General features: G+C 39.3%; 1 protein-coding gene across 1 annotated transcript in view; it reads left to right on the top strand.

The window, feature by feature from the left end:
- LOC140718759 (protein unc-13 homolog C-like) overlaps positions 1-27,711 on the top strand; it is a 337,501-nt gene that overhangs the window by 156,421 nt on the left and 153,369 nt on the right. The window contains exon 10 of the mRNA XM_073032872.1: positions 25,978-26,104. Coding sequence (XP_072888973.1) covers positions 25,978-26,104 — 127 coding nt within the window. The remainder of the gene's footprint in view (positions 1-25,977; positions 26,105-27,711) is intronic.

Genomic DNA, 27,711 nt, shown 5'->3' with positions numbered 1-27,711 from the left:
AATAAGCTGGGTGATCTTGTTGCAATATTACAGATTGCCAGATATGATGTTGTGGCCATCACTGAATCATGGCTGAAGGATGGTTGTAGTTGGGAGCTGAATGTCCAAGATTACATATTATATCAGAGGGATAGGAAGGTTGGCAGATTGGGTGGTCTGGCTCTACTGGTAAAGAATGGCATCAATTCAATAGAAAAATTTGACATAGGATCAGAAGATGTTGAATCCTCGTGGGTTGAGTTAAGAAACTGCAAGGGTAAAAGGACTTTGATGGCAGTTATATACAGGCTGGGAGGTGAACCACAGGATACAACAGCGCGTGGCCAAGTGGTTAAGGCGTTCATCCAATGATCTGAATTTCGCTAGTTCGAGCCTTGGCTGAGGCTGCGTGTGTGTCCTTGAGCAAGGCACTTAACCACACACTGCTCTGCGACGACACCGGTGCCAAGCTGTATACCCTTCCCTCGGACAACATCGGTGGCATGGAAAGGGGAGACTTGCAGCTTGGGCAACTGCTGGTCTTCCATAAAAAAACCTTGCCCAGGCTTGCGCCCTGGAAACTTTCCAAGGCGCAAATCCATGGTCTATCGAAACTAACGGAGGCCTACACACACTACACACAAAAGGAAATAGAAAAGGCGAATCAAAAGGGCAATTTTATAGTAGTTATGGGAGATTTTAACATGCACGTTGATTGGGAAAATCAGGTTGGTAATGGACCTCAAGAGAGTGAGTTTGTTGAATACCTAAGAAATAGCGTTTTAGAGCAGTTTGTCATTAAGCCTACTAGGGGATCAGCTATACTGGATTGTATGTTATGTAATAAATCAGAAGCGATTAGGGAGCTTATGGTAAAAGAATCCTTAAGAATCAGTGATCACAATATGATTGAGTTCAACTTGAAATCTGATAGGGAGAAAGTAAAATCTGATGTAGCAGTATTTCAGTGGAGTAAGGGAAAATACAGTGGTATGAGAGAGGAGTTGGCCAAAGTAAATTGGAAGGAGCTGCTAGCAAGAATGTCAGCAAAGCAGCAATGGCATGTGTTTCTGGGGGAAATGAGGAAAGTGCAGGACACATATATTCCAAAAACGAAGAAATACTCAAATGGCAAAATGGTACAACCCTGACTGACAAGTGAAGTCAAGGCTAATGTAAAAATAAAAGAGAAGGATACAACGAAACAAAGATTACTGGGAAGATAGAGGATTGGGAAGTTTTTAAAAACCTACAGAGAGCAACTAGAAGGGAAAAGATGAAATAGGAAAGCAAGCTAGCAAATAATATCAAAGAGGATAGCAGAAGTTTTTTCAAGTATGTTAAAAATAAAAGAGAAATAAGAGTAGATATAGGACTGCTAGAAAATAAGGCAGGAGAAGGCGCTCAAAAAGCTGAAAGACTAAAAGATATATAAGATTAACTGCCTCTTGGAGTTCTGAAAGAGGTAGCATTAGAGATTATGGTGGCATTAGAAATGATCTTTCAAAAACCATTGGACTCTGGCATGGTGCCAGGGGACTGGAAAATTGCAAATGTCACTCCACTCTTTAAGAAAGGAGGAAGGCAGCAGGAAGGAGATGCAGAGGGACCTTGGGCAGAACACCGTGAAGGTTAACTTTCAGGTTGAGATGGTGGTGAGGGAGGCAAATGCCATGTTAGCATTCATTTCAAGAGGTCTAGAATACAAGAGTAAGGATGTGATGCTGAGGCTTTATAAGGCACTGGTGAGGCCTCACCTTGAGTATTGTGAACAGTTTTGGGTTCCTCATCTTAGAAAAGATGTGCTGGCATTGGACAGGGTTTAGAGGAGGGTTATCATACGAAGAATGTTTGATGGCTCTGGGTCTGTACTCACTGGAATTCAGAAAAATGAGGGGGAATCTCATTGAAACATTTTGAATGTTGAAAGGTCTAGACAGCGTAAGTGTGGAAAGGATATTTCCCACGGTGGGAGAGTCTAGGACAAGAGGGCACAGCCTCAGGATATAAGGCACCTTTTCAAAACAGAGATGCGGAGAAATTTCTTTAGCCAAAGGGTGGTGAATTTGTGGAGTTTGTTGCCACATGCAGCTGTGGAGGTCAGGTCTTTAGGTGTATTTAAGGCAGAGATTGATAGGTTCTTGATTGAACATTGTATTCTTCCTTCAAATTTAACCTTCCAAAGTGAATCACAGTTTTCCAAGTTGAACTCTGCCACTTTTCAGCGCAGTTCTGCATCCTGTTAAGGGTGACGGAAATATATTAAGGTTTTTACTTTTCTAAATTTCCTTATATCTGACAGCATTTGTTTGAAGTGGAACCAAAATATCTGAGTACCACTATATTGCCAGACCAGGAATCCATAATCAGGAGAGTGGTTTCAGATGTTAACCACAATCTGAAATAATTGTCCGTAATGTTGCTGCTCCTGCATTCAGGTTTCAATACTTCTGCTGCCAGTTCCCTCCCTGTCCTCACCTTAACATAGTCGAGCTCTGTCTCTTCCTTTTCTAGATCTCTTTTAGGGAATGGGCAATCTATTAATACAAATTAGAAGCCTACTGATTCCACAGCAATCACAACTACTCTTTGTCGCATGCTGTTTCGTGTAAGCAATCTATTCCATTCTCCTATTTCCTCCATCTCTGTCATATGCCATATTTCTTAGTATAGGTGCCTCTGAAACAAGCTCTTTCTTTCTGAACTTTGGCTTTCTCACTGCTGTTGTTAAAAACAGCTCCTGTGCCTGGTCCTGGCACAGCTTCACTCTCCACAATCTCCACCACCTTCAAGGACATTTCACTGCGACACACATCTTAACTTTCCCTTGTAACCACTTGTGATGCAACACTCTCCTTTTCCCTCCTCCTTTCCTACTACTCAGAGACAAGCAGTCCATAAAGTGAAACAGTGATTCACCTGCACTTCCACTCTTTTGCACTGCATTCAATGTTCACACTAGTCCCCTCTGCACTGGAGAAACCAACACAAATTGGGTGCTTTGTGGAATACTCACATTCTGGCTGCAGGAGTGCCCCTGAGTTTATCATTACCTGTCACTTTAATTCCCCAACTCTATCCCACTATGATCTTCTGTACTGTAACAGTGAAGCCTGACACTAGATATTCTCATTCTCTTAACTTCTCCCATTCACTTATTAACCAATAACCACGTCTCCAGGTTATCCCCATGGTCATCCAGTTTTATCCCATTGGTGACATCCTGTGCCCCACCTTGCCCACAGCTTCTTTTGTCATCTTTTTAGATTTCTTGAGAGATCCTGATCTTGACTCTGTTTCTCATTTTCTCCTCCCACAGATGCTACCTGACCTGCTGAATATTTCTGGCATTTTCTGTTTTTGCCCTTAAGTAGCAACACTGGAAATGTAGCATTTATTAAATATAATATTTACTCATCAATTTACAGCAATTAAAGATGGAAAGAAACTCTGTTCATCCTTCACTTAAGTACCTTTCTTTCATTAGTTTGTGTTTCTGTATGTTTTTGTTCCCTTCTTTTCTGCTTTTATGTTATGTGCTAAATTACATTGCCTATAAAAAGTATTCACTCCCCTTGGAAATTCTCATTTTTTAATTGTTTTACAACATTGAATTGCAGTGGATTTAATTTGGTTTTTTTGACACTGGTCAACAGAACAGAACTTTTCATGGTCTGAATTTATTACAATTATTAAACACACAATAATTGATTGCATAATTACTCACGCCTTTAAGTCAGTATTTAGTACATGAACCTTTGACACCAATTTCAGCCTTGAGTCTGTGTGGATCGGTCTCTATTAGTTTTGCACATCTGGACACTATAATTCTTCCCCGTCGTCCTTTACAAAACTGCTCAAGCTCTGTCAGGTTGTGTGGAGACTATGAATAAGAAGAGCATAAGGATATTTAGTGAAATAATAGATCCCCTTTTTGAACAAAGGGACAGCATGAGCTCTCCTCTAGTCTTCTGGTACCTCGTGGCTATCCAACCTAATGTTCTTCAATATTTCTAACAGTACCTCCTTTCTGATACAAATATGCTCCAGATTATCCCTCTGCCCCAGATTACCCCTCTGGTTCCTAAGAACTGCTCTTTACCACTTGCTTCAAATATGCTTTTAAAAGCTTTTAAGATGCTCCTTAGTCCAACTTGTTTCTCCCCTCATTAGTTTCTTTCTGAAGTTCTATTTTATATTAAGGAAGTATTTAAAAGGGACTTCAGTGCGTTGGTTTATAGGCAGAGGGTGCTGAGTATAACCAGTAGAAATGGCAGAAGTGGGTACAGTGAAGTGTTTAAAAGACATTTAGACAGGTACATGGAATGGAATGGTTTAGAGGAATATGGTCTAAATGCAGGCAAGTGGTACTAGATCAGGAAGATGCCTTGGTTGGCATGATCAGGTTGGGCTGAAGGAGCTTGTTGCTGTGCTGTATAACTCTATGACTATATCACTTAAAAAGCTTTAAAGAACTTCTTTGATACCAATTTCTGACTCGTGGCTAAGGTTTCTTTCTTTTCCTTGATCAAATCTTCAATATCCCCCGTTAACCATGGCACTCTTACAAGGATATGCCAACTCTCAACTCTTATTTTCTCCTTTTTAAATGCCTTCTGCTTATTGGATGTTGTTTCCCCCTCTAGCTGCTGCCAAATCATCTCATAGACTTCCCCAGTTTAGAGCTCATAAAAAAATTAAAGCTCACCAAACTATGATCACTGTTACCTAAGGGTTCCCCTACAGACTCTTCAATCACTTCCCCATCCTCATTCCCTCAGATAAGGTCAAATGCAGCCCCTTCCCAGTAGGATTCTGTACATTCTGCTTGAGAATGCCCTCTTGGATACATTTTACAAATCATTCCCCTCAATATTGGGGATGTTACAATTTCCCACTAATCCAACTTTTTTGTTTTTGCAATTTACTACATATCTTTTTTTCTAATTCCACTGACTATAGCTGGTTCCCAAACTGGGGTCAATGGACCCTTGATTAATGGTGGGGGTCCATGGCATAAAAAGGTTGAGACCCCTGGGATATAGGGAGGCCAAAGTGACTACACTTTAATTTATTTCTTAGTTCTCCCCAAGCAGTCTCATTGCCCAAACTCTCTAGAATACCCTCCAAGTTCTGCTGTAATACTCTTCCCAATCAGCAGTGTGACACACAAGTTCAAAGTGGTGGAAACAAATGTTAGCTTCTTTGCCGAGTTGCACTTTAAAAAATAAACATAGTCATGGACAAAGAAATCAGTTAGTAGTGTGTCACTGACAGTAAACCAGAGAGTGGATGGCAGGAATGGCACATAGATCCTGATGAGTGTTTAAACTGGCTTTGGACATCAGTGTAGGAGAAGATTTGAAAAATGATATAATCCAAAGTCATATAGCCGGCAGAATAAGTTATTGGAAGTCAAGATTATTTTAAAAGAACTTATTTTAAACAAAACCTAAAGGATTTAGACCATAAGACCATAAGATAGAGGAGCAGAATTAGGCCACTTGGCCCATTGAATCCTCTCAATTTTTCCTCTCGGCCCCAATCTCCTGCCTTCCCCCATATTCCTTCATACCCTGACCAATCAAGAATCTATCAACATCTCCCTAAATATACTTGGCCTCCACAAATGCTTGAGGTAAAGAATTAGACAGATTCACCACCCTCTGGCTAAAGAAATACCTCGTCACCTCCATCCTAAAAGGATGTCCCACTATTCTGAGGCTGTGTCCTCTGGTCTCAGACACTCCCACCATAGGAAACATCCTCTCCACATCCACTCCATCAAAGCCTTTCATCATTTGATATGTTTTAATCAGGTCATCCCTTATTCTTCTGAATTCTAGTGAATACCGGCCCAGAACTATCAAATGCTCTGCATATGATAAGCCATACAATCCTGGAATCATTTTTGTGACTGAATCCCCTTCACACATCCTTTCTAAGAAAAGGGGCTCAAAACTGCTCACAATACTCCAAATGAGGCCTCACTAGTGCTTTATTAAAGTCTCAACATTACACTCTTACTTTAATATTTTATTCCTCTTTAAATGAACACTAGCATCACATTTGTCTTCCTCACCACAGGCTCAACCTGCAAATTAACCTTGCGGATTCCTGCACAAGGACTACCAAGTCCCTTTGCACCTCTGTTTTTGTATTTTCTCCCCATTTAGAAAATAGTCAACCCTTTCATTTCTTCTACCAAGGTACATGACCGTGCACTTCCCAACACTGTATTCCATCTGCCACTTCCTTGCCAATTCTCATAATCTATCTGTCCTTCTGTAGCCTCTCTACTTCCTCAAAACTACCTGTGCCTCTACCTATCTTCATATTGTCTGTAAACTTCGCAACAAAGCCAGCAATTCCATCATCCAAATCATTGACATATAACATAAAAATAATCAGTCCCAACACAGGCCTCGATGGAACAGCAGCCAGTCAGAGAAGGCTCCCTTTATTCCTACTCTTTGCCTCCTGCCAATCAACCCCTGCTTTATCCATCCTACAATCTTTCCTGTAATACTACGGGCTCATAGTTTGTTAAGCAGCCTCATGTCTGGCATTTTGTTAAAGATCTTCTGAAAATCCACATACACAACATCAACTGGTTCTTCTTGTTCTATCCTGCTTGTTATTTCTTCAAAGAATTCCACCAGATTTGCCAAGCAAGAGTTTTTCTTGAGGAAACCATGCTGACTTCAGCCTATTTTGTCATGTGCCTCCAAGTACACTGAGACCTCATCCTTAACAATCGACTCCATCATCTTTTCAAACATTGAGGTCAGACTAATTGGCCTCTAATTTCCTTTCTTCTGTCTCTCTCCCTTCTTGAAGAGTTAAGTGACATTTGCAATTTCCCAGTCTTCCAGAACCATTCCAGAATGTAGTGATTCTTGAAAAATCATTACTAAAGCTTCCATAGTCTCTTCAGCCACCTCTTTCAGAATGCTGGGGTGTTCACTGGGTGACTTATCTACCTTCAGATCTTTCAGTTTCCCTGGAACCTTCTCCCTAGTAATGATAACTTCATACACTTCATGACTCCTGACACTTGGAACTTCTATCATACTGTTAGTGTCTTCCACAGTGAAGGCTGATCCAAAATACTTTGATTCGTCCACCATTTCCTTGTCCCCTGTTACTACCACTCCAGCATCATTTTCCAGCAGTCCAATATCCACTCTGGTCTTTCTTTTACTCTTTATGTATCTGAAGAAACTTTTGGTATCCTTTTTAATATTATTTGTGAGCTTACTATCATATTCCTTCTTTAGCTTCTTAATGATGTTTCTAGTTGCCATCTGTTGATTTTTAAAAGTTTCCCAACCCTCTAACTTCTCACTAATTTTTGCTCTATTATATGTCCTTTCTTTGGCTTTTATGTTGGCTTTGACTTCTCTTGTTAGCCATGGTTGTGCCATCTTGCCTTTAGAATACTTCTTCCTGTTTGGGATGTATCTATAGTATCCTGTGTCTTCTGAATTGCGTCCAGAAATTCCAGACATTGCTGCTGTGCTGTCATTCCTGCCAGTGTTCTTTCCCAATCAATTCTGGCCAATTCCTATCTCACACCTCTGTAATTCCCTGACTGGTACATCTGATTTTAGCTTCTCCTTCTTAAATTTTAGGGCGAGTTCGATCATATTATGATCACATCCCCTAAGGGTTCTTTTACCTTAAACTCTATAATGAATTCCTATTCATTGCACAACACCCAATCCACAATAACTGATCCCTTTGTGGGCTCAATCACGAGCTGCTCTAAAAAGCCATCATGCAGGCATTCTAGAAATGTCCCCTTGATGAATCCAGCACCAATCTGATTTTCCTAATCTACCTGCATATCGAAACATTGCCTTTTTGACATGCATTTTCTATCTTCCGTTGTAATTTGTAGACCACATCCTTACTACTGTTTGGTAGTTTGTAAACAACTCCAATAAGTGACACAAGTGGATGTCATACTACTAACGTCTCTAAAGTCAGAGGTTGTAATTAGGAAGGACTAATAATTTGTTACAATGTAAGATGCTTGTGCTGTGACAAATTACTAAGGCTGATTTGCTTTGTATAAAGACTAGAAAGTGATACACAAAATACATTTCAATGTAGTAGAATTACAGAATCGCAAAGACAACTATCATAAATTGTTAAGGGAAGCAAAAGCTGTGATTATACTGTATCTACTTCATGGATGATTAGAAAAAGGGAAGCTATTTGTTCCAATAGAAAGAAAATACTAGTTGTGCTGAGTTTCAGAGAGCTAACACGGATATGCTTAGCCATTAATATGTCTTTCAGGATGTATGGGAAAGATTCTTTGAAATGAGAAACTCTCATTCAACTTGTTTTCTTGAAAATGATACTCAGTTGCCAATGTTAAATATTACTGTTAACAATAAAATTGTTAATATTAAAATAGATATCATTTGCAGGATAAAAAAATCTTAAAATAGATTGGACTGGTAGCTGAGATAATTAGCACCTGAAGGTCCTAGAGGACTGGTACAGGAACAATACAATCCCTCTACTCATCCTTTAATAGCTGACCTGAGTCAGGGACTGTGTCTGTGACTCCATTTTTAAAATGGAGTATACTAAGTACTGTGGGTACATTTGATTCATTAAAGCTATGTAGACATCACTAGCAAAGTCAGCCTTTATTATCCATCCCTAACTGCCCCCAGGGGAATGACTAACTTGGTTGCTTCAGAGTGAGGAGTCAACCATGTTGTTGGGTTTAGACTTGCATCTGTGGCAACCAGGATGACACATTCCCTGGAGCACATAGTGAAATCAATAGGTTTTATGGCAACCTAAGCTAGGTGCAATACACTATAGGGTGGGAGAATTCAGCGGACAGACAGCATCTTTGGAGGCAAGTGCTTTCGGACCAAGTCCTTTAATTAAACTAATATGAAGGAAGGAGATGGTCAGTACAAAAGGGGAAGGGGAAGGTTTGGAGAAAAAACTGATGGGTGATAGGTGGATCCAGGTGATGGGGAAGGATGATAAGCAGATGAGGGAGTGGAACCAGAAGTGAAATTGAGACAGAAGTGATAAGTAAAAGTGACAAAGGACTGAAGATAATGAAACCTGATGGGACAGGAAGGTGAATCGTAGATTCAAGAAGAGGAGGTAGGGAGAGTAATTGGGGTAGGGGAACCAGTGATGGGCAGGGGGGCATGTGTCAATGAGGGTCAGGTGGAGAGGGAAAAGAGAAAGGGGCAGAGTAAGAGCCATTATGGGAAGTTGAAGAATTACATATTTATGTCCCCAAGTTATAGATTACCTTGGTGGAATCTGAGCTGCTGTTGCTCTAGTTTGCATTCAGCTTTAATTTGGCATTGGAGAAAGCCAAGGACAGACACGTCAATGTGGAAGGAAAATTAAAATGGCTGGCAACCAGGAGATCCATATGGTCACAGTGGATGGAGCATAGAATGCTCAGCAAAGTGGTTGCCCAGCTTGAGTCCAGTTTTACCAATGTGCTGTAGAGGGGGCCACAAATACAGTCGATAATGCTGTGAATTTCCATGTGAAGGATTTTAGTCCTGATTAAGCTTCTCAACCTGAAATATTGACTGTCCATTACCTCCATGGATGCTGCCTGTCCAACTGAGTTCTTTCAAAGTTTGTTGCTCCAGATTCCGGCATCTGCAGCCTTTTGTGTCTCCAATGTAGCTGTAGTTTACTCTTATTCCAGATTAATCTAGTTTCTTCATTTTTCATTCCCCAATTACCATGGGGGTCTCAAACTCCTTACTCTGAATCTCCAGTCGAGATCTTCAGATCTTGTGCTAGTAAGTTAACTTCCGCACTTGTACAAATAGAAGAGATATTAGAGGTGTTTTTTTTTATTTGAATGGAGAAAGCTTCTAGTAAAAGACAACATATGAACATAGAAAACCTACAGCACAATACAGGTCCTTCGGCCCACAAAGTTGTGCCGAACATGTCCCTACCTCAGAAATGACTAGACTTACCTATAGCCTTCTATTTTACTAAGCTCCATGTACCTAGCTAAAAGTTTCTTAAAAGACCCTATCGTATCTGCCTCCACCACCACTGCCAGCAGCCCATTCCACGCACTCACAACTCTCTGAGTCAAAAACTTACCCTGACATCTCCTCTGTACCTACCCCCCAGCACCTTAAAATTGTGCCCTCTTGTGGCAACTATTTCAGCCCTGGGAAAAAGCCTCTAACTACCCACACAATCAATGCTTCTCATCATTTTGTACACTTCTATCAGGTCACCTCTCAACCTCTTTTGCTCTAAGGAGAACACAGACAGACATACTTTATTGATCCCGAGGGAAATTAGGTTTTGTTACAGCCGCACCAACCAAGAATATTGTAGAAATATAGCAATATAAAATCATATATAATTAAATAATAATAAGTTAATCATGCCAAGTGGAAATAAGTCCAGGACCAGCCTATTGGCTCAGGGTGTCTGACACTCCGAGGGAGGAGTTGTAAAGTTTGATGGCCACAGGCAGGAATGACCTCCTATGACGTTTAGTGTTACATCTCGGTGGAATGAGTCTCTGGCTGAATGTACTGAATGTTAAAAGGCCGAGTTCACTCAACCTATTCCCATAAGGCATGCTTCCCAATCCAGGCAACATCCTTGTAAATCTCCTCTGCACCCTTTCTATGGCTTCCACATCCTTCCTGTAGTGAGGCAATGGTAGATGTACTGTACTGGTAGATAGATAGATAGATAGATAGATAGATACTTTATTCATCCCCATGGGGAAATTCAACTTTTTTTCCAATGTCCCATACACTTGTTGTAGCAAAACTAATTACATACAATACTTAACTCAGTAAAAAAAAAATATGATATGCATCTAAATCACTATCTCAAAAAGCATTAATAATAGCTTTTAAAAAGTTCTTAAGTCCTGGCGGTAGAATTGTAAAGCCTAATGGCATTGGGGAGTATTGACCTCTTCATCCTGTCTGAGGAGCATTGTATCGATAGTAACCTGTCGCTGAAACTGCTTCTCTGTCTCTGGATGGTGCTATGTAGAGGATGTTCAGAGTTATCCATAATTGACCGTAGCCTACTCAGCGCCCTTCGCTCAGCTACCAATGTTAAACTCTCCAGTACTTTGCCCACGACAGAGCCCGCCTTCCTTACCAGCTTATTAAGACGTGAGGCGTCCCTCTTCTTAATGCTTCCTCCCCAACACGCCACCACAAAGAAGAGGGCGCTCTCCACAACTGACCTATAGAACATCTTCAGCATCTCACTACAGACATTGAATGACGCCAACCTTCTTAGGAAGTACAGTCGACTCTGTGCCTTCCTGCACAAGGCATCTGTGTTGGCAGTCCAGTCTAGCTTCTCGTCTAACTGTACTCCCAGATACTTGTAGGTCTTAACCTGCTCCACACATTCTCCATTAATGATCACTGGCTCCATATGAGGCCTAGATCTCCTAAAGTCCACCACCATCTCCTTGGTCTTGGTGATATTGAGACGCAGGTAGTTTGAGTTGCACCATATCACAAAGTCCTGTATCAGTTTCCTATACTCCTCCTCCTGTCCATTCCTGACACACCCCACTATGGCCGTGTCATCAGCGAACTTCTGCACATGGCAGGACTCCGAGTTATATTGGAAGTCTGATGTGTACAGGGTGAACAGGACCGGAGAGAGTACGGTTCCCTGCGGCGCTCCTGTGCTGCTGACCACCGTGTCAGACCTACAGTCTCCCAACCGCACATACTGAGGTCTATCTGTCAAGTAGTCCACTATCCAATCCACCATGTGAGAGTCTACTCCCATCTCCGTTAGTTTGTGCCTTAAGATCTTGGGCTGGATGGTGTTAAAGGCACTAGAGAAGTCAAGGAATGTAATCCTCACAGCACAACTGACCCCCTCTAGGTGAGAGAGTGATTTGTGCAGCAAATACGTGATAGCATCCTCCACTCCCACCTTCTCCTTATACGCAAACTGAAGAGGATCCTGGGCGTGCCTGGTTTGTGGCCTCAGATTCTGTATTATCAGCCGCTCCATGGTCTTCATAACGTGCGACGTCAAGGCAACAGGTCTGAAGTCATTCAACTCCTTTGGTTGTGGTTTCTTCGGTACCGGGACAATACAGGATGTTTTCCACTGTCTGGGTACTCTTCTCTGCTCCAGGCTCATGTTGACGATGCGCTGTAGTGGTTCTCCCAGCTCAGTCGCACAGGCCCTCAGTAATCGTGGGGAAACTCCGTCCGGTCCAGCCGCCTTGCTGGTACAGATCTTCCTCAGTTGACCTTCCACCTGTGCAGCCGTAATCCTGGGCGTGGGCAAGGTCTCCTGTGAGTGGCTATTTTCCTGTGAGGGATGTTGTCTTCTTGGAGTTTCAAACATTTTTCAAAAAGTTATCTTACACAAATCTCGTAGAATTAGTTAATTTGCAAGATCTGGAATTGGTTGAGGACTTTTCAAAAATGTTTTTGAATGGCTATAGAATTTTTTACTGACCATTTGGGATTTTGTTATTTACTGTTTTCTACAAATGAAATAAATGTAGGTATTGAGTGTGGTTTTATGAAATCAAGTCTCTGTTTGGCAAATAATATTTAATGTAGAATGTTGTAGTATTATGTATGTTGCGGCGTTGATTATTATGCATAAACTTAACAGGGAACAGAAATGAAGTCAGTCTTAAAACAGCATTTCCAAATGAAGACTAATAATCAGTGTCCCATAGCCAAAATGAATGAACAATTTTAAAAAATACATTTTTTCTTTCAATGGCAAATGTTGTGGATAACCTTGCACTGGAGTGATTATTATGGCTTAGAATACAGAGGAGCAGATTAAGGCTATTCAACTCATTGAGTCTGCTCTGCACTCCATCATGGCTGATTTATTATTCCTCTCAATCTCATTCTCCTGCTTTCTTTCCTTAACATTTGACACCCTGACTTATCAAGAACTTATCGACCTCTGATTAATGATGTTCTTTCCAGGCTATACATGTTTTTGACACATTGGGAGAACACAGTGGGTCAAGCAGCATGTGTGGAGACATAAAATGAAAGTCACTGAATCAGTTAATGCACTGCATCAGGATTGAGAAGGAAGCAGAGAGGTTGTCAGTGCACAGCAGTATGAAGGCTGCACAGTGTGCAGGACTGGTATGTTCGAGTAAGAAGGTGGGATAAGGATAGCAAGGTAAGGCAATCTTAAATGATGAGAAAGATGGTGAATTTAGTTAAGAAGAAAAAGAAAGTGTATGTAATGTTTAGGAAGCTAGAATAAAATATCCTTTGAGGATTATAAAGGAGCTAGAAAATAACTTAAGAAAGGAATTAGGAAATCAAGGAGAGGCCATAAAAAAGTCTTTGACAAGTTGGGTTAAAGACAATCCCAAGTCATTCTATCCATACATCAAAAGCAAATGATAACTGGGAAAAGGAAACATGTTCTTGGATGTGGGGGATATGGGAGAGGTTCTAAATGAGTACATTGCTTCAATATTTACCAAGTGGAAGGATGTGGAGGAGAGTGAGATCAGCGTGAAGTATGCAAATACACAAGGGCATTTTCAGTTAAGAAGGTAGTGTTGGGTCCCTTGATAAATGCTAATATGGATAAGTCCTCAGAGTCTGATAGGATGTACCACAGGTTATTGAGAGAAACAAGAGATGAGTTTACTGGGGGTCTTGACCAAGATCTTCACATCCTCCTCAGTCAGTTTCCTGGAGGACTGGCAAGTAACCTATGTTGTTCTGTCCAAGGGAAATAGAGATAATCCTGGGATCTATTGACTGGTGAGTCTCACATTGGGAGGCTATTGGAGAGGATTCTTAGGGATAAGATTTTTGTCCAATTGGAAAACCATGGCATAATTAGGGATAGTCAGCGTGGCTTTGTGCAGGGCAAGTAATGTTGTACTAACATTTTGAGAATGTGACAAAGATGATTGATGAAGGTAGAGCTGTGGATGTTGTCTCTGTAGATTTTACTAATGTGTTTGATGAGGCCCCTCATAGTAGGCTCAGACAGAAGTTTCAATGGGAACAATGATGACTTGGCCATTTGGATTCAGAATTGACTTGCCCTTTAGAAGACAGAGGGTAGTGGCCAATATAATTTATTATAAGAAAGCAACATGAATATAAGCTATTGCCCTTGATGCAATTATCTGCTGCCTGCTAATTGTACAACCTGACACCTATTCCTATTTAGAAAGCTCCACCCTCCTAATTTATTTGAAAAATTGACCAATGATATGCTCTACAGTAAATTACATTATCGCTGCACGTCTTTGCCTCAAGTTGTCAAATACTTAGAGAACTTCCAGCACACATCAGTATGATGGTAATGTGCATTTTCCTAAGGGTATAAAAATAATTTTGAGCTTGACTTCAAAATATGTTGCAATGCATGTTGTAGAACTTTAGTGAGGTAGTGTTCAGCTGGAAATGTAACTGCTCTATTGTGGTTAGAAAGGCTAGAAAGAGACAGATGTACTCAAAAGATTCACTGTCCTGCAATAAATCCTCCCAGATCCAGCTTCAGATTTCTGCTTGCCCCAAATTCTCACCGCTCGGTTGCCTGCCGTAATAATCAGGGTATTTACTTTCCCGTCCTTTTAGTCTTCTGACAAATATGAAAATTCCTTATCCCATTTATTCTTCAGTCACTGCAGTTCATTGACATTCAATGTTATGACATTTAGAAGCAAGATCAGATGCAACTTCTTTGCTGAAGGGGTGGCGAATGGCCTGCTTCCTGTTTCTGCTTTCTTCTGTTTTTGTTTATCTATGTTTTCCCTGTTTGAATGGTTTTCTCATCCTGCTAGCTTCCTTATTTACATTTATGTCTGCCAGTCCTTGTGGACGGGCTGCCTATCCAAACACCTCTTAAGTGTTTCCATCGTATTTGCCTTCACCAGCACCCCAGGCACCCACCACTCCCTGTGAGAAACTATCTCTGCACATCTTCTTTGAACTTACTCCTCTCACCTTGAATGCATGCCCTCTAATATTTGAGGTTTTCACCCTGGTACCAGCTGTCTGCTCTATGCCTCTCATAATCTTATAAGTTTTATCAGGTCTCCTTCAACCTCCGCCACTCCAGAAAAATAACAACCCTCTAATCCTGATAAACCCCTTCCAAACCTTCTCCAAATCCTCCACATCCTTCCTACAATAGGGTGACCAGAATTGAACGCAGTACTCCAGATGCAGCCTAGTCAGAGTTTTATAAAGCTGCATCCTGATTCTTGTACTCAGTGTTTCGACTAATAAAGGCAAGCATGCCATGTACTTTGTTTATCATCCTATCAACTTATCACTTTCGAAGAGCTAAGGACTAGACCAATATACAACATTATTAAGAGTCTTGACATAAATATAGTGTCTCTTTACATTTAATGTCTCAAAGTTACTTAAAGATTTCCATACTTTTATATTCTATGCCCATTGCAATGAAGCCCAACATTCCATTATCCTTCCTAATTAAACATTGTTCTTTCAAGCTAAATTTTGTGTTTCAAACACTAGGGCACCCGATCTCTTTGGACCACAACATTTTGTGGTCTCACTCCATTTAAGTAACAATAGGCTTTTCCATTCTTCATTCCAATGACAATAAGCTCATATTTTCTCACATAATATTCTGTTAATTTCTTGCCTACTCACCTATTACATCTGTTCATCTTGTAAGCTTTTTGTTGCAAACCTCCTCAATTGTATTATCAGCAACTTTAGCTCCAGAGCACTGAGGTCCTTCATCCAGCCTTCAATGTCAATCATAAACAGTTGCGGCTCAGTACTGATCTCTGCCGCTACACTGAATTTAACCCAGCTCTCTTTTCTGCTACACCCATGTCCATACAATGTACCACCTTAGTCCATGTGTATCTTTACCTTGTACACAAAACATTTATGTGAAACTTTATCAAATGCCTTCTAGAAATGCAAATGTATGCATTCCATTTGCTGGTTCTAATTTAGCCATCCTGTTTTCTCCATTATATAAAACTTTGTCACCCATGACAAAGCAACTTTGTCAAACCCAACTTCCCTTTCAAAAAATCCTATTGCCTCTACTCAATTATCACATGACTTACTAAATGTCTTGCTGCCGTGAGCATTTTACTGCTGACAACTCCAAATGTGAAAGACTTGCAGCCATTGCTGTTATGATATGTATGAACGGCCAGTTTCCTTTATAAAATACAATGGGAAAGTTTTACTCCAATCTGTAGCATAGGTTTAAAGGTTATGATCGTTTTATGGGGGAAGAAACTTAAGATGCAGAGCCAAAATTGATACCGAGGCAGAAATTAGCATATGTCAAGAAGGGAGATCCTGAAGTTGAGCAAACAAATCAAAAGTGTTTTTTGAGTATATTTGGTACATTTATTATTATAGTTAATATAGAATTAGCAAACTGAAATCAGAAGTACCAGTGATTAGTAGAGTTTTGTAGAGGTATCCACACCATGAATAGACCAATGAATTCTGGACAGGAAGATGAAGTACAATTTGAACAGTTGATCCCAAGTGCAGACAAGCATTTGCTGTTTTGAGAGGTGCAAGTTAACACCAGCCAAAAATTATAGCAGTATCTAAACACAAGTAATGTGATGGAAGCAGATTTCTTGGGCATTGAGTCATGAGTATGTCAGGGGATTCTTACTGTAGTCAGTGAGTGTTATTGTACAAGTTGTAGAGCTGGGAATTAATTGTGTAACTGTTTAAAAAGTATTTAACTTCACCTGGCGTGATTTGACTAGGTATGTCCTAGCGGCTTCTCCCTAACATATCTGATGCAATTTCCACATGGGGTGATGTGATTGCTGATTTGAAGCCTATTAATGCAGTATTTCAGGGCATAGACAAGTGTTATCCCAGGAACATCCATTACTGAGTTTAATGGCCAATTGAGACCATGAGACCATTGAGACATGGCTTCTGTATCACTTTACTTAACCCCAAACTCAGATCACACTTCCAGCCCTCATCACCAAGGTCACTCCAACCTCTCAGCCTCCAAGTGTTCCCTGTCTTCCAAATATGTGTTGCTTGGTACCCCCATCCAGGCCTCAGAACACATCCCCCACCCATTAGCCTTCCCTTTCTCACCAATATCTCATTTCCAGGTGACACATGTTCAAAGATGAAAATTTACAAAGACTTTTTGCTTTTTGTCATAAAGTGATAGCACAGGCATTTCGGCTCACCCTGTCCATATCAGCCATCAAGTGCTCTTCTAAAATCATCTCATTTACCAGCATCCAGTCTCTTAGCCTTTTGTGCTCTAACCATTCAAATGTTCATCCAAGATATGTTGTAGTTGTGTGAGAGTGTTAATGGTTTTCTAGTGCGAGGTTATCTCTTTTAGGCACTGTAAATTAAATCTTAATGCAATATACTTTAGACCTCTGTAATAACTATTCCTAGATATTTTGGGTCTCTCTCTCAAAGTGAGTGCCTTCAATTATGGCTTCTCAAGAAAACTAACAAATTGTCAAAATAATGCTTCAAATAATCATCACAATACTACCTTCAGGCTGCCTTTATGTTCACCTGGGTGAAAGAAATTTTTCATTAATTGACCTGTGTAAGTTGTCTCTAGTGTGCAGGTGAGTGGGAGAATTTAAGGAGTTAATGGGAATCTGTAGACAGTAAAATGGGAGCAGTGTAAATGGGTACTGATGGTTGAAACTGAATCACTACACAACAGATTATTTGGTTGTTGAGAAGTACAAAGTAATTTCTCATTGAGATATTGAGCTTTTCCGCTGGTTGCTTTCTAATTAGATTTCAATCGGAATAGTGGGAAATAAAATTATATTTTGTGTTTAGCCACTTATCACACTAAGATGACAATTAAATTAAGATGTCAACATCACAAACTAAATAATGCATTCAAGTTACAGGCGTAATAAACAAGTCCCTCAGCAAACTTGTCCATAGCATGGAAGTAAGTATTAGAGTGAATTAATAAAATAAATATTAGGTTAGGGTCATTAATTATAATCTCATTATCAGGAACTGTTTGTGATTGCTGTCTATGATCAATGAGTGTTTAGAACTGAATTTAGAATTGGGCTTATATCTGACTGACAAGTTAAAGTAAGAATTAGCTTTCAAACATAAAATGCTGTACACATCAGTCGGCGCTTTTCTTTCTGATTTGCAAAGTTCTTCAAAGTAAATTTATTATCAAAATACATATATGTCACCATATACAACCCTGAGATTCATTTTCTTAATCAAAAAATCCAATAACCATAAAAGAATCAATGAAAAAACACACCAACTGGATGTACAACCAATGTGCAAAAGACAACAAACTGTGCAAATACAAAAAGAAAGAAATAAAGAATAAATATCAAGAACATGAGATGAAGTGCCCTTGAAAGTAAGTTCATAGGTTGTGGGAACATTTCAGTGATGGGCCAAGTGAAGTTAATGGAAGTTATCCCTTTTGGTTCAAGAAGCTGATAGTTGATAGATAACTGTTTCTGAACCTGATAATGTAAGTCCTGAGATTCTGTACATTCTTCCTGATGGTAGCAGTGAGAAGAGAGCATAACCTGAGTGGTGGGGGTTCTTGATGATGGATGCTGCTTTCCTGCAGCAATGCTCCATGTAGATGTCCTCAATGATGGGGACGGCTTTACCTATGATGGACTGGGCCGTATCCACAACTTTCTGTTGGATTTTCTGTTCAAGGGCATTGGTGTTTCCAATCCAGGCTGTGATGCATCCAGTCAATATACTCTCCACCACATTTGTAGAAGTTTGTCAAGTTTTTCGATGTCACACTGAATCTTTGTAAACTCCTAAGGAAGTAGAGGCACTGCCATGCTTTCTTCAGAATTGTGCTTATGCGCTGGGCCCAGGACAGGTCCTCTGAAATGATAACACCAATAAATTTCAAGTTGCAAGTGTATACCTCTGATCCCCAGAAAAGGACTGGCTTATGGACCACATTTCCTCCTCCTGAAGTTAATAATCAGCTCCTTGGTCTTGCTGAGATTGACATTGTTGTTGTTGTGACAGCACTCAGTCAGATTTTCAATCTCCCTCCTATATGCTGACACTTCACCATCTTTCATTCAGCCTATAACAGTGGTGTCATCAGTGAACTTGAAGATGACATTGGAGCTGTGCTTAGCCACGCAGTCATAGGTATAAAGCGAGTAGACCAAGGGGCCAAGCACACAGCCTTATGGTGCACCTGTGCTGATGGAGATTGCGGAGGAGATGTTGTTTGCCAATCTGAACTGACTGGGGTCTGCAAGTGAGGAAATCGAGGATCCAATTTCACAAGGAGGTGTCGAGGCCAAGGTCTTGAAACTTATTTATTAGTTTTGGGGGGATGATAGTGTTGAATGCCAAGCTGTAGTCAATAAAGAACATCCTGATGTATGTACCTTTGCTGTCCAGATGTTCCCGAGTTGAATAAAGAGCCAATGAGATGGCATCTGCTGTGAACCTGTTGTGCTAGTAGACAAATTGGAGCGGATCCAAGTCTGCAGTTTATGGATTTCCATAGGAAATAGCAAGTCTATTCAATTTAACTCTGTTGTGTCCAGCGTCATGTGACTGGGAGTCAGTTATTCAATATTTATCTATTGGCAGTACCCTCAGTGCCCTATCTCCACTCATGCTGCAGAGACCAAAGAGATCCTGCTTCAGCATTGCTTATACAGACAGTCCCCACTCAGACCCAGCAACTCCAGCATTGTCATTTGGTTTGCTAAGCACTCAGTCTGATCTCTAACTCCCATTGGGAGAATCTTCCAGCCCCCAGCTTCTGATACTTGGCTACTCTTATCTAAAACCAACTGACCTTCTCCACATCACCACCAGCACTAGCCAGCGCTAGGAGTGAGGGAACTGGGCCCTGTAACTGAGACTGGGGGAAGTGGGTCCTGATGTGTTATTGAGTTTGGGAATTAACTCCAGGTCTGTTATTGGGGTTGAGAATTAGGTCTTGGTGTGTTACTGAGAGTGTGGGAATTCAGTCCTGGTGTGTTATTGGGTTTGGAAATTAGGTCCTGGTTTGTTACTGGGAGTGGGAACTTGAACCTGATTATGAGGCAAGAAGCTTATATAGGTAGGTGCCTCAAATGAAGCCATGGAAGCAGATACATTAGTAAAATTTAAGATGCTGTTGGACAAGAAAATGAACTAGCAGGGAATGGAAAGGTATAGACCATGTGCAGCATGGGCAGCACAGGCAGAGTGACTGGAAGGCCCTTTTCCTGTGATGTACTGCTCTGTGATCACTGGCACCATCACAAAATGAATTGCTGTTATGTACTCACCTAGAAGACTCTGAGAACATGTCCCAAACCTAGATAAGGGCAGCAGGCACATGGATACATCAGTACCTGCACTCTTCCTACCAGGTAACACACCATCCTAGCTTGGAAAAACTTTTTTTCATCATGACGTGGGTGCAAATCCTGGAAGTCCCCACCAAACTACACTGTGGGGGGGTCTTCCTCAGAAGGACAACAGTGATTAAAAATAATGATTCTCTGTCTCCTACTCAATGGTAATCAAGAATGGACCACTTGATTAAAATGAAATTTGTGAAGAGAGTAACAGTTGACTCGCTGCTGTAATTCAGGATATGAATTGCGTTGGAAGGTAGACAACCTAATTGTAAGTAATAATGTCAAGTAGTACTTAGTAATTAAAGACCCACTCACTGTAACTCCATTGGGGTTTCTCTCAAAACAATTTCACTGCAAATTTTATTACAGCCTTGATTTGACCATAGGCACATGAAGTGAATTAGAGAGGAGAGTAAAAGGGATTGCTTTTGACTGAATATGTCATGAAAGACCCTTGCAGAACTAATCTGGAGTCACATCAAGCATATAGCATGACTGTTATGTTGGAGGCAAATCAGATGAACCTAGGATGTTGGTGTAGACTTCCTCAGGATATCTAGCTGTCTTCAACTACTTCCTCAATCACCGTCCTCAAGTCAGAGAGGTTACCAAGGATTGCAGGATGTTCCACTACAGTAAGTTTATCAGAGGAATTCCACTGATTTCACCCACATTCACTGTATCCAGACTAACTTTCTCACCTCTAATTCAGCTTCTCTCACCTGCTGTTTCCACAAATACTGGTTTGTTTAGATCCTAAAGCATTTGCTATTTTCTCTGTTTGTTTCGTATTTTGTGTGTCTAAGTCTAGTCTGCCAAGTTGCCAAGTTAGTTCCACCACTTTACCAATTACACATTATGCACACTTAGGACTATAATGTGCTGATAACTGTCCCCATAGGCCATTTCCACATATCTTACAGGTATCACAGACATTCCTTTTGTCCTACAATCTCTCCACCCCCCCCCCCCCCGTTCTCTCCTGTTGAAAGCTAACGTGCATCTCTTTCTTTCCCTGTTCTGAAAAAGAGTCAAAACCCTGAAATGTTAACTGTTTCTCTTTTCACAGATACAGCCTGACTTACTGAGTTTTTAGAGAATTTTCTGTTTTTGATTCCAAAAAGTTAGTCTTCCAATCAACACACACAAAATGCTGGAGGAACTCAGCAGGCTGGGCAGCATCTGTGGAAAAAGTACAGTTGACATTTCAGGCCAAGACCCTTTTGCAGTCTTCCAATCAGTTAGCCTCACAAAATAGTTTTACTGCAAAATATTTCAAATGATTAATAATTATTGCCTATTATTTCAGTGAACCAATTGTAGTATGATAAAAATGTGCAATATTATTTACTAAAGTTAATCATCATTTCCTAATTTAGAAGTTCTCAATGATTTTATGGAATCTTCTCCACGGGAAGCAAAACATCATGGTAAAGATATAACAAACTGAAATGCAAGGCACTAACCCACTGAACCACCAAAATATCAGGCGTAAAAATCATTTTTGCAAAGCCAAATCTTTTTGATCCAAATGAAGAACCTTGACCCAAAACGTCAGCTGTACATTTCCGTTCATAGATGCTGCCTGACCTGTTGAGTGTCTCCAGGCCTTTCTGTGTTCAATCTGGCTTAACTTTTATTTATAGAAATACAAATGCAAAAAGAAATGCGCAAGTCATTATAATCTAAGGTTGCACTTTAACAATAGCACTCAAAAGTAACACATTGAAGGATTTCTGATACATCCCTTAGTTTATCAAGAAATGCAAAATGTTAGCAAAATAATAATACTATTTGATTCGGGGTTCCTATAGGAGTGCTTTAAATGTCTGTTGCATTCTTTATTGTTAGAAGAGCAAGTATGGTTTATAAGCAAATGATCTGGAATGAAATGTGTATGAATATAAGGATACATTATTGTAACACAAACATTTCATGCACTCTGTATAGGCCTCACAAATACACACAGATAACATAGCCTGTAGTGGGAGGATTGATGTGGTATATTCAACAGGTGATGGCCTTCATCAGAATTGGGTTTATTATCTCTGAGATATGCCATGAGAAGTGTTGTTTTGCAGCAGCAAGGCAGTGCAAAACATATCACTATGTTACAAAGTAAGAAAGGACAAATTATGATGGACCATTCAGAAATCCGAATAGATGGTGTTTTGATCATTTACTATGAAGATAAAAGACAAATAACGAAGTAGTTTCATGGGCCATTCTGAAATCCAAACAGGTAATGGTTTGATCATTTATTATGAAAATAAAACTTAGCAACACTATAATTCACAGGTGTACTGTATTTAATATAGTCAAAACCAACTATGTCCAAATGGATCCAGTGAATATCCTAACCTTTAAGTAGCACACCAGCAGTGATAAAATAATGCCAAAGAAGTCCCATGTTCAGATATTTGAATGCATAAATACTGAGAGAAAGATAAAGGATTACTCCATCTTCAGCCTCTGTGTTGGTTTGCAAGAGGTTTTTCTGAATTTCATTGATTATTGAAAGCAAGGCTGACTTAGAAGAAGATTCTCTTCAAAACATTGTTTATTCATTACGGATACCATTGGTGAACAATTATATTATGATGGTTTATTTCCCAACAACTTGCTCTCTGTTAGTTAAACAATGAAGCTTTCATGTTATCTCTTTCAGTTTATTTACAGCAATCTTAACTAGTTAGCACAGTTGAGTTTGAAGGAGGGGCATCAACACTCCACTGATGGCTCCAAGGGATTGCAGAAACATATGGTACCCGGCAGGTAGTCTGCTTGGCTGATTAATGTTGAAGTATCTGTATTCCTACTCAGACTAAGGTTTGTTGTCCAAACCAGTAGTCTGGCTTTATTGAAATTCCATATACATCACATTGTGACATCAGACACATAGCAACGTATTTGTTGATAAAAAGAAAATATTGAATCAATTAGAAAATTAAAAACTGCAAGTGCTGGAAATATAAAACAAAAACAGAATATGTAAAACCTTCCACAGACGTTGTCTGTCAGACTGTGTTTGCAGCATTTTTTTTTGTTTTTGCTTGGGTTCGTTCGGACTGCCTGTGTTGAAATATTTTAAAAATTGAATGCAATTGCAATGAAAGAAAAAAATGAAATTGCTACTTTAAATGCCAGTAATAACTGAATTATTCATTTTGATTTTGACATTAATTTGACATCAAATGATGGAAGCAAAGAGGCAGCCACATAAATTACAGCAATATTTCATTGGTCTGTGCAGCTACCAAATATCAAAGACTTTAATTGCAGTATTTGGATAGTGACAGCTGTTTTAGAAAAAATATTTTTATTTATCAGACCTAATTTCAAATTAAAATTTAAAAAATGAAGTTTGTAAATATGCTAAATTCTCACTACAGCATTCACATATGCATTTTAAGGGAATAGCTGAATTAATTTCCTAGCATAAGATAAATTTGGAAAATGTCAGTTATATTTTGCAGGCTTGACAAGTAAGGTAGCCTTTTATGGTTTAGTGCATTTAGAACCTAGGATATATGCATCATGACCGACTGTAAGAATATTTGGAGTCCTCCTACCAAGTAGATAATGAAAATACAACATTTTAGATAATTGTGTAATTGTTTCCTTCAGTAGAATAGATTGGAAAAATTCATTAAGCTTGTAAAGTTCAATTAAGCTTATGACAAGAAAACATTCTTTGGTTTGTTTTCCAAAGACTGTTTACTGGTAATTAAAGCTCCAATTGGCAAGTCAATCAAAAGGGAGTGTGATTAGAGAAGGCAGGTTTGTGCATTGATTTGAGAGATTAGTCCAAGCCATCTTAGTTTTCAAAGACTTTCAGCAGGTTTTTGAGATCAACTTGAGGCACAAACTCTTTTCAACAGAAGTGCCTAATTTAAAATTTGATGGGCATGCAGTCAGCCTGAATCACACTAATGGTTCTTTATGAGGAGGAGGAGGAATGCCTACCTGCAGCTGTTCATGGGAGGTGCAGTGTTTGTTGTGGATCTCTTCTGAAGACTTCTTCAGGAATTGAATCAAAAAAGTTCAAAGTTAAAATTTCAAAGTAATTTTTTTGTCCAAGTACATATATGTTACCACATGCTACCCTAAGATTCACAGTAAATACAAAGATCTGGAAGGTGGTAAGGGGAACCATGTGAGGTGGGAATGATGGGCAGGTGACATGGCAAAAAGGGGACATGAAATATAGGACTGGGTATAGAGGAAAGTTCAGACATAGAAGCTGATGGGTTAATGAGTGTAAATAGATAAGAAAAATATTTGGCAGATGGAGCCAAGTGGGGAGGCAGAGTCAGTAGCTAGAAGGTGAGGAGGAACCAGATAAAGAAGGGATGATGGTCAGATGGAACCAGACAATATCCGTCTCCCATTGTAGATGGATTAGATCTCATCTAGCCCTGGGGATTTATCTGTGATTGAAGGGAAGTTAGACCTGTTCTTTGGCAAGTATTACATTTTTGTTTTGCACCATAAATGTGGGAATGAAGACTAAAAGTTAAGGCATCTGAAAAGAAGAATGTATTTATAAAATTACATTACTTGGTTTTTAAAGGTTTGACAGTATAATAATTATTTTTAAATATTTTCATATACTGTACATCATTATTAATAAATGCTACAATACTATATTATCATGGAGTACTCTAGATCAATTCTCCTGTCGTGATGAGGGCAGCCTGCTACCATCCGACCTCTAAAGCTACATAGTACCCAGAGCATCTCTGACTTCATATTCGTGCTTGTAACTGAGCTTTTGGCACCATTTTAATGTTGCATCTGTGCTCATAGTTTTACTAAAAATTTGCACTAAGCGGTATTACAGAAACATAACTCTTGACATAGGTGTATATTGTCTTGATTGAAGATAATTAAAAATTAAATTATACAAGTATTAGAATAGATATATAATTATGTTTTTAAAAGAGGTGCATTAGTTATTTAAATTTGTATGACTAAGGAAAACAAATTTAACAGAAGTGGGTATAAGATAGTCACAAGTTAGCAGATGTAGATAATGGACATCAAAAGAATTTTCTGAAACTACTGCAGAGTTTTTATTACAGCTATAGTGATCACCTTTTCAACATGGTTTAATAGCCTCAGATTTATGGGTTTTTCTCAGCCATGTTTACAGATTTCCCAGTATCTAACCCCATAACTGTGCAGGTACAGTTGTCAAATGCTAAGACAGTAGCCTTGACATCGTACCAACATGGATAAAGAAAGGCAAACTTGACTTTAAATTCACTATTGACTTTAAATTCCAGGTAGTTTTAAGTGCCATAGTATATGAACATGCTGCCATTATTCATCAGAATATTAATTCTACCTTTCCTTTCACTGTTAAAATTAATGTGCTTACTATCAATTTCAAAGGTATAATACTTAGAATTTGCAAGTAGGAAAATGAAAATGGTGAGAGTAATCAATTTAAACTATTATGTTAATATGTAGGTTTAAGAAGGGCTTTGTATCACTCAAAAAATATGCACAAACAATGGTACATTTTTTAAAGTATAAGACTAATTATTCTTTATTCCTGATGTTCTTATTCAATAAAAAAATGACTTTTTTAATATGCTTTGTAACAGAACATGAAAAACATCGATTATGCAAGAGTGCTGATTATATGAATTTGCACTTCAAAGTAAAATGGTTTTACAATGAATATGTGCGAGATCTTCCGGGTTTCAAAGATGCAGTAGCAGAATATTCTTTGTAAGTAATAAAATTTTATTAATTTCTATCATGCAGAAGTTTACCTAAAGGAAATATCATCTTAGAAAGAGCAGTAATCTGATGTATTTAAATGTTAAATCTAAATTACTTAAATATTAATTTTAAAGCATATTGTTATGGTGCAAGAGTTTTTAAAGTGTTGGAATTAAGTTTGCATTTAAATTAAACCTCCATTCATTTGAGGTAGCAATTCTGGAAAAACAGCATGAAGTTTGAATAGCTTTTCAGCAGCCCATTTTGGTTTTCCCTTCTGACTCACTGTCTTCCATTTTGAGTTAGAGTTGATACTACCTGTGGTGACCAACTGCAATCTGATCAGGCAGGTGAATTTACAAATATGCATGTTCTATGTGTGGCTGATTATTTAAACCCCCTGAACTTTAGAAAGATCTAGACCTAGAGCCTGTGATACCTTCAGATCTCTAATTCTGTTTATGCCACAATATGTGGCTTATTTTCTGATGAAAGTTGAGCATTATGCAAATGTTTTACTTATTGCTATGATCTCATTATGTGGGTGGTTTAAATTGTCTTTGCTTCTGTTTGTCCAATCAGTGAGTCTGGAAGTATGGACTATATTGCTGACCAAAATATTCTGAGAAGTGGGAGCACTAAAGTAATTTAATTTACCTGACAGTATTTTGCTTTTTTGAATGACAAAGATTCTAAGGTCTTAGTGAGCTGAAGCTCCTGTTTCCATGATGTACAACTTAATTGAAAGGACCAGTGTTTCATGTACTGTTAGCTGGAGGACTAATGTCAGACAAGTGTTGGCTTAGAGGTAGGAGTACAAAACAAGGACAGAATATAGAGAAAAATGAGTTACATTAAGTATATATATATGTCTATTAAATATTTAAGCTAAATTAAATAGTACAAAAAATCAGAAATAATGAAGTAGAGAAGTGGTGTTCATAGGTTCAATGTCCATTTAGAAAGGATCTCGAAGTTGCTCAACTCTTCACTTCTGATCACCCTATAATGATTGGTTTGTATTCCCTCATCTTACCCTTCCTGAAGTCCACAATCTGCTATTTGGTCTTGCTGACATTGAGTGCAAAGTTGTTGCTGTGACACCACTCAAGCTAGCTGGTATATCTTGCTCCTGTATGCCCTTTTGTCACCATCTGAACTTCTGCCAACAGTGGTTGTATCATCAGCAAATTGATAGATGGTATCTGAGCTATGCCTAGCCACATAGTCATGGCTGTACATAGAGTAGAGCAATGGGCTAAGCACACTTTCCCGAGTAGTGCCAATGTGATTGTCAGGGAGGTGGAGATGTTATTTCCAATCCACACAGATTGTAGTCTTTCAGTTAGGAAGTTGAGGGTCCAGTTACAGTCTTCAATCATAGATGGAAGAAATTTGCTAAAAGCTTACATGCTGAAATGTTAGGCTCCTACTGACACTAGTGAAGTGTCGTTCAGGTATTGAGGTACCTCCTGTTCAGCCCTCTTTGCATTACCAATACTTGCCCTGACCAGACTCATGACTTTAATGAAATTTTCTGTGACTGTGAAGCAGTACTTTGTGAAGTTATTGCCTATTTCAAAGTGGGACTTAGTGGCTGAATGTCAATGGTT

This window comes from Hemitrygon akajei, chromosome 30 (genome assembly GCF_048418815.1).
Source record: "Hemitrygon akajei chromosome 30, sHemAka1.3, whole genome shotgun sequence".
In the NCBI taxonomy this organism is placed as follows: Eukaryota; Metazoa; Chordata; class Chondrichthyes; order Myliobatiformes; family Dasyatidae; genus Hemitrygon; species Hemitrygon akajei.
Note: the sequence above shows the minus strand (reverse complement) of the source record. Positions and strands in the feature narration are given on the sequence as shown.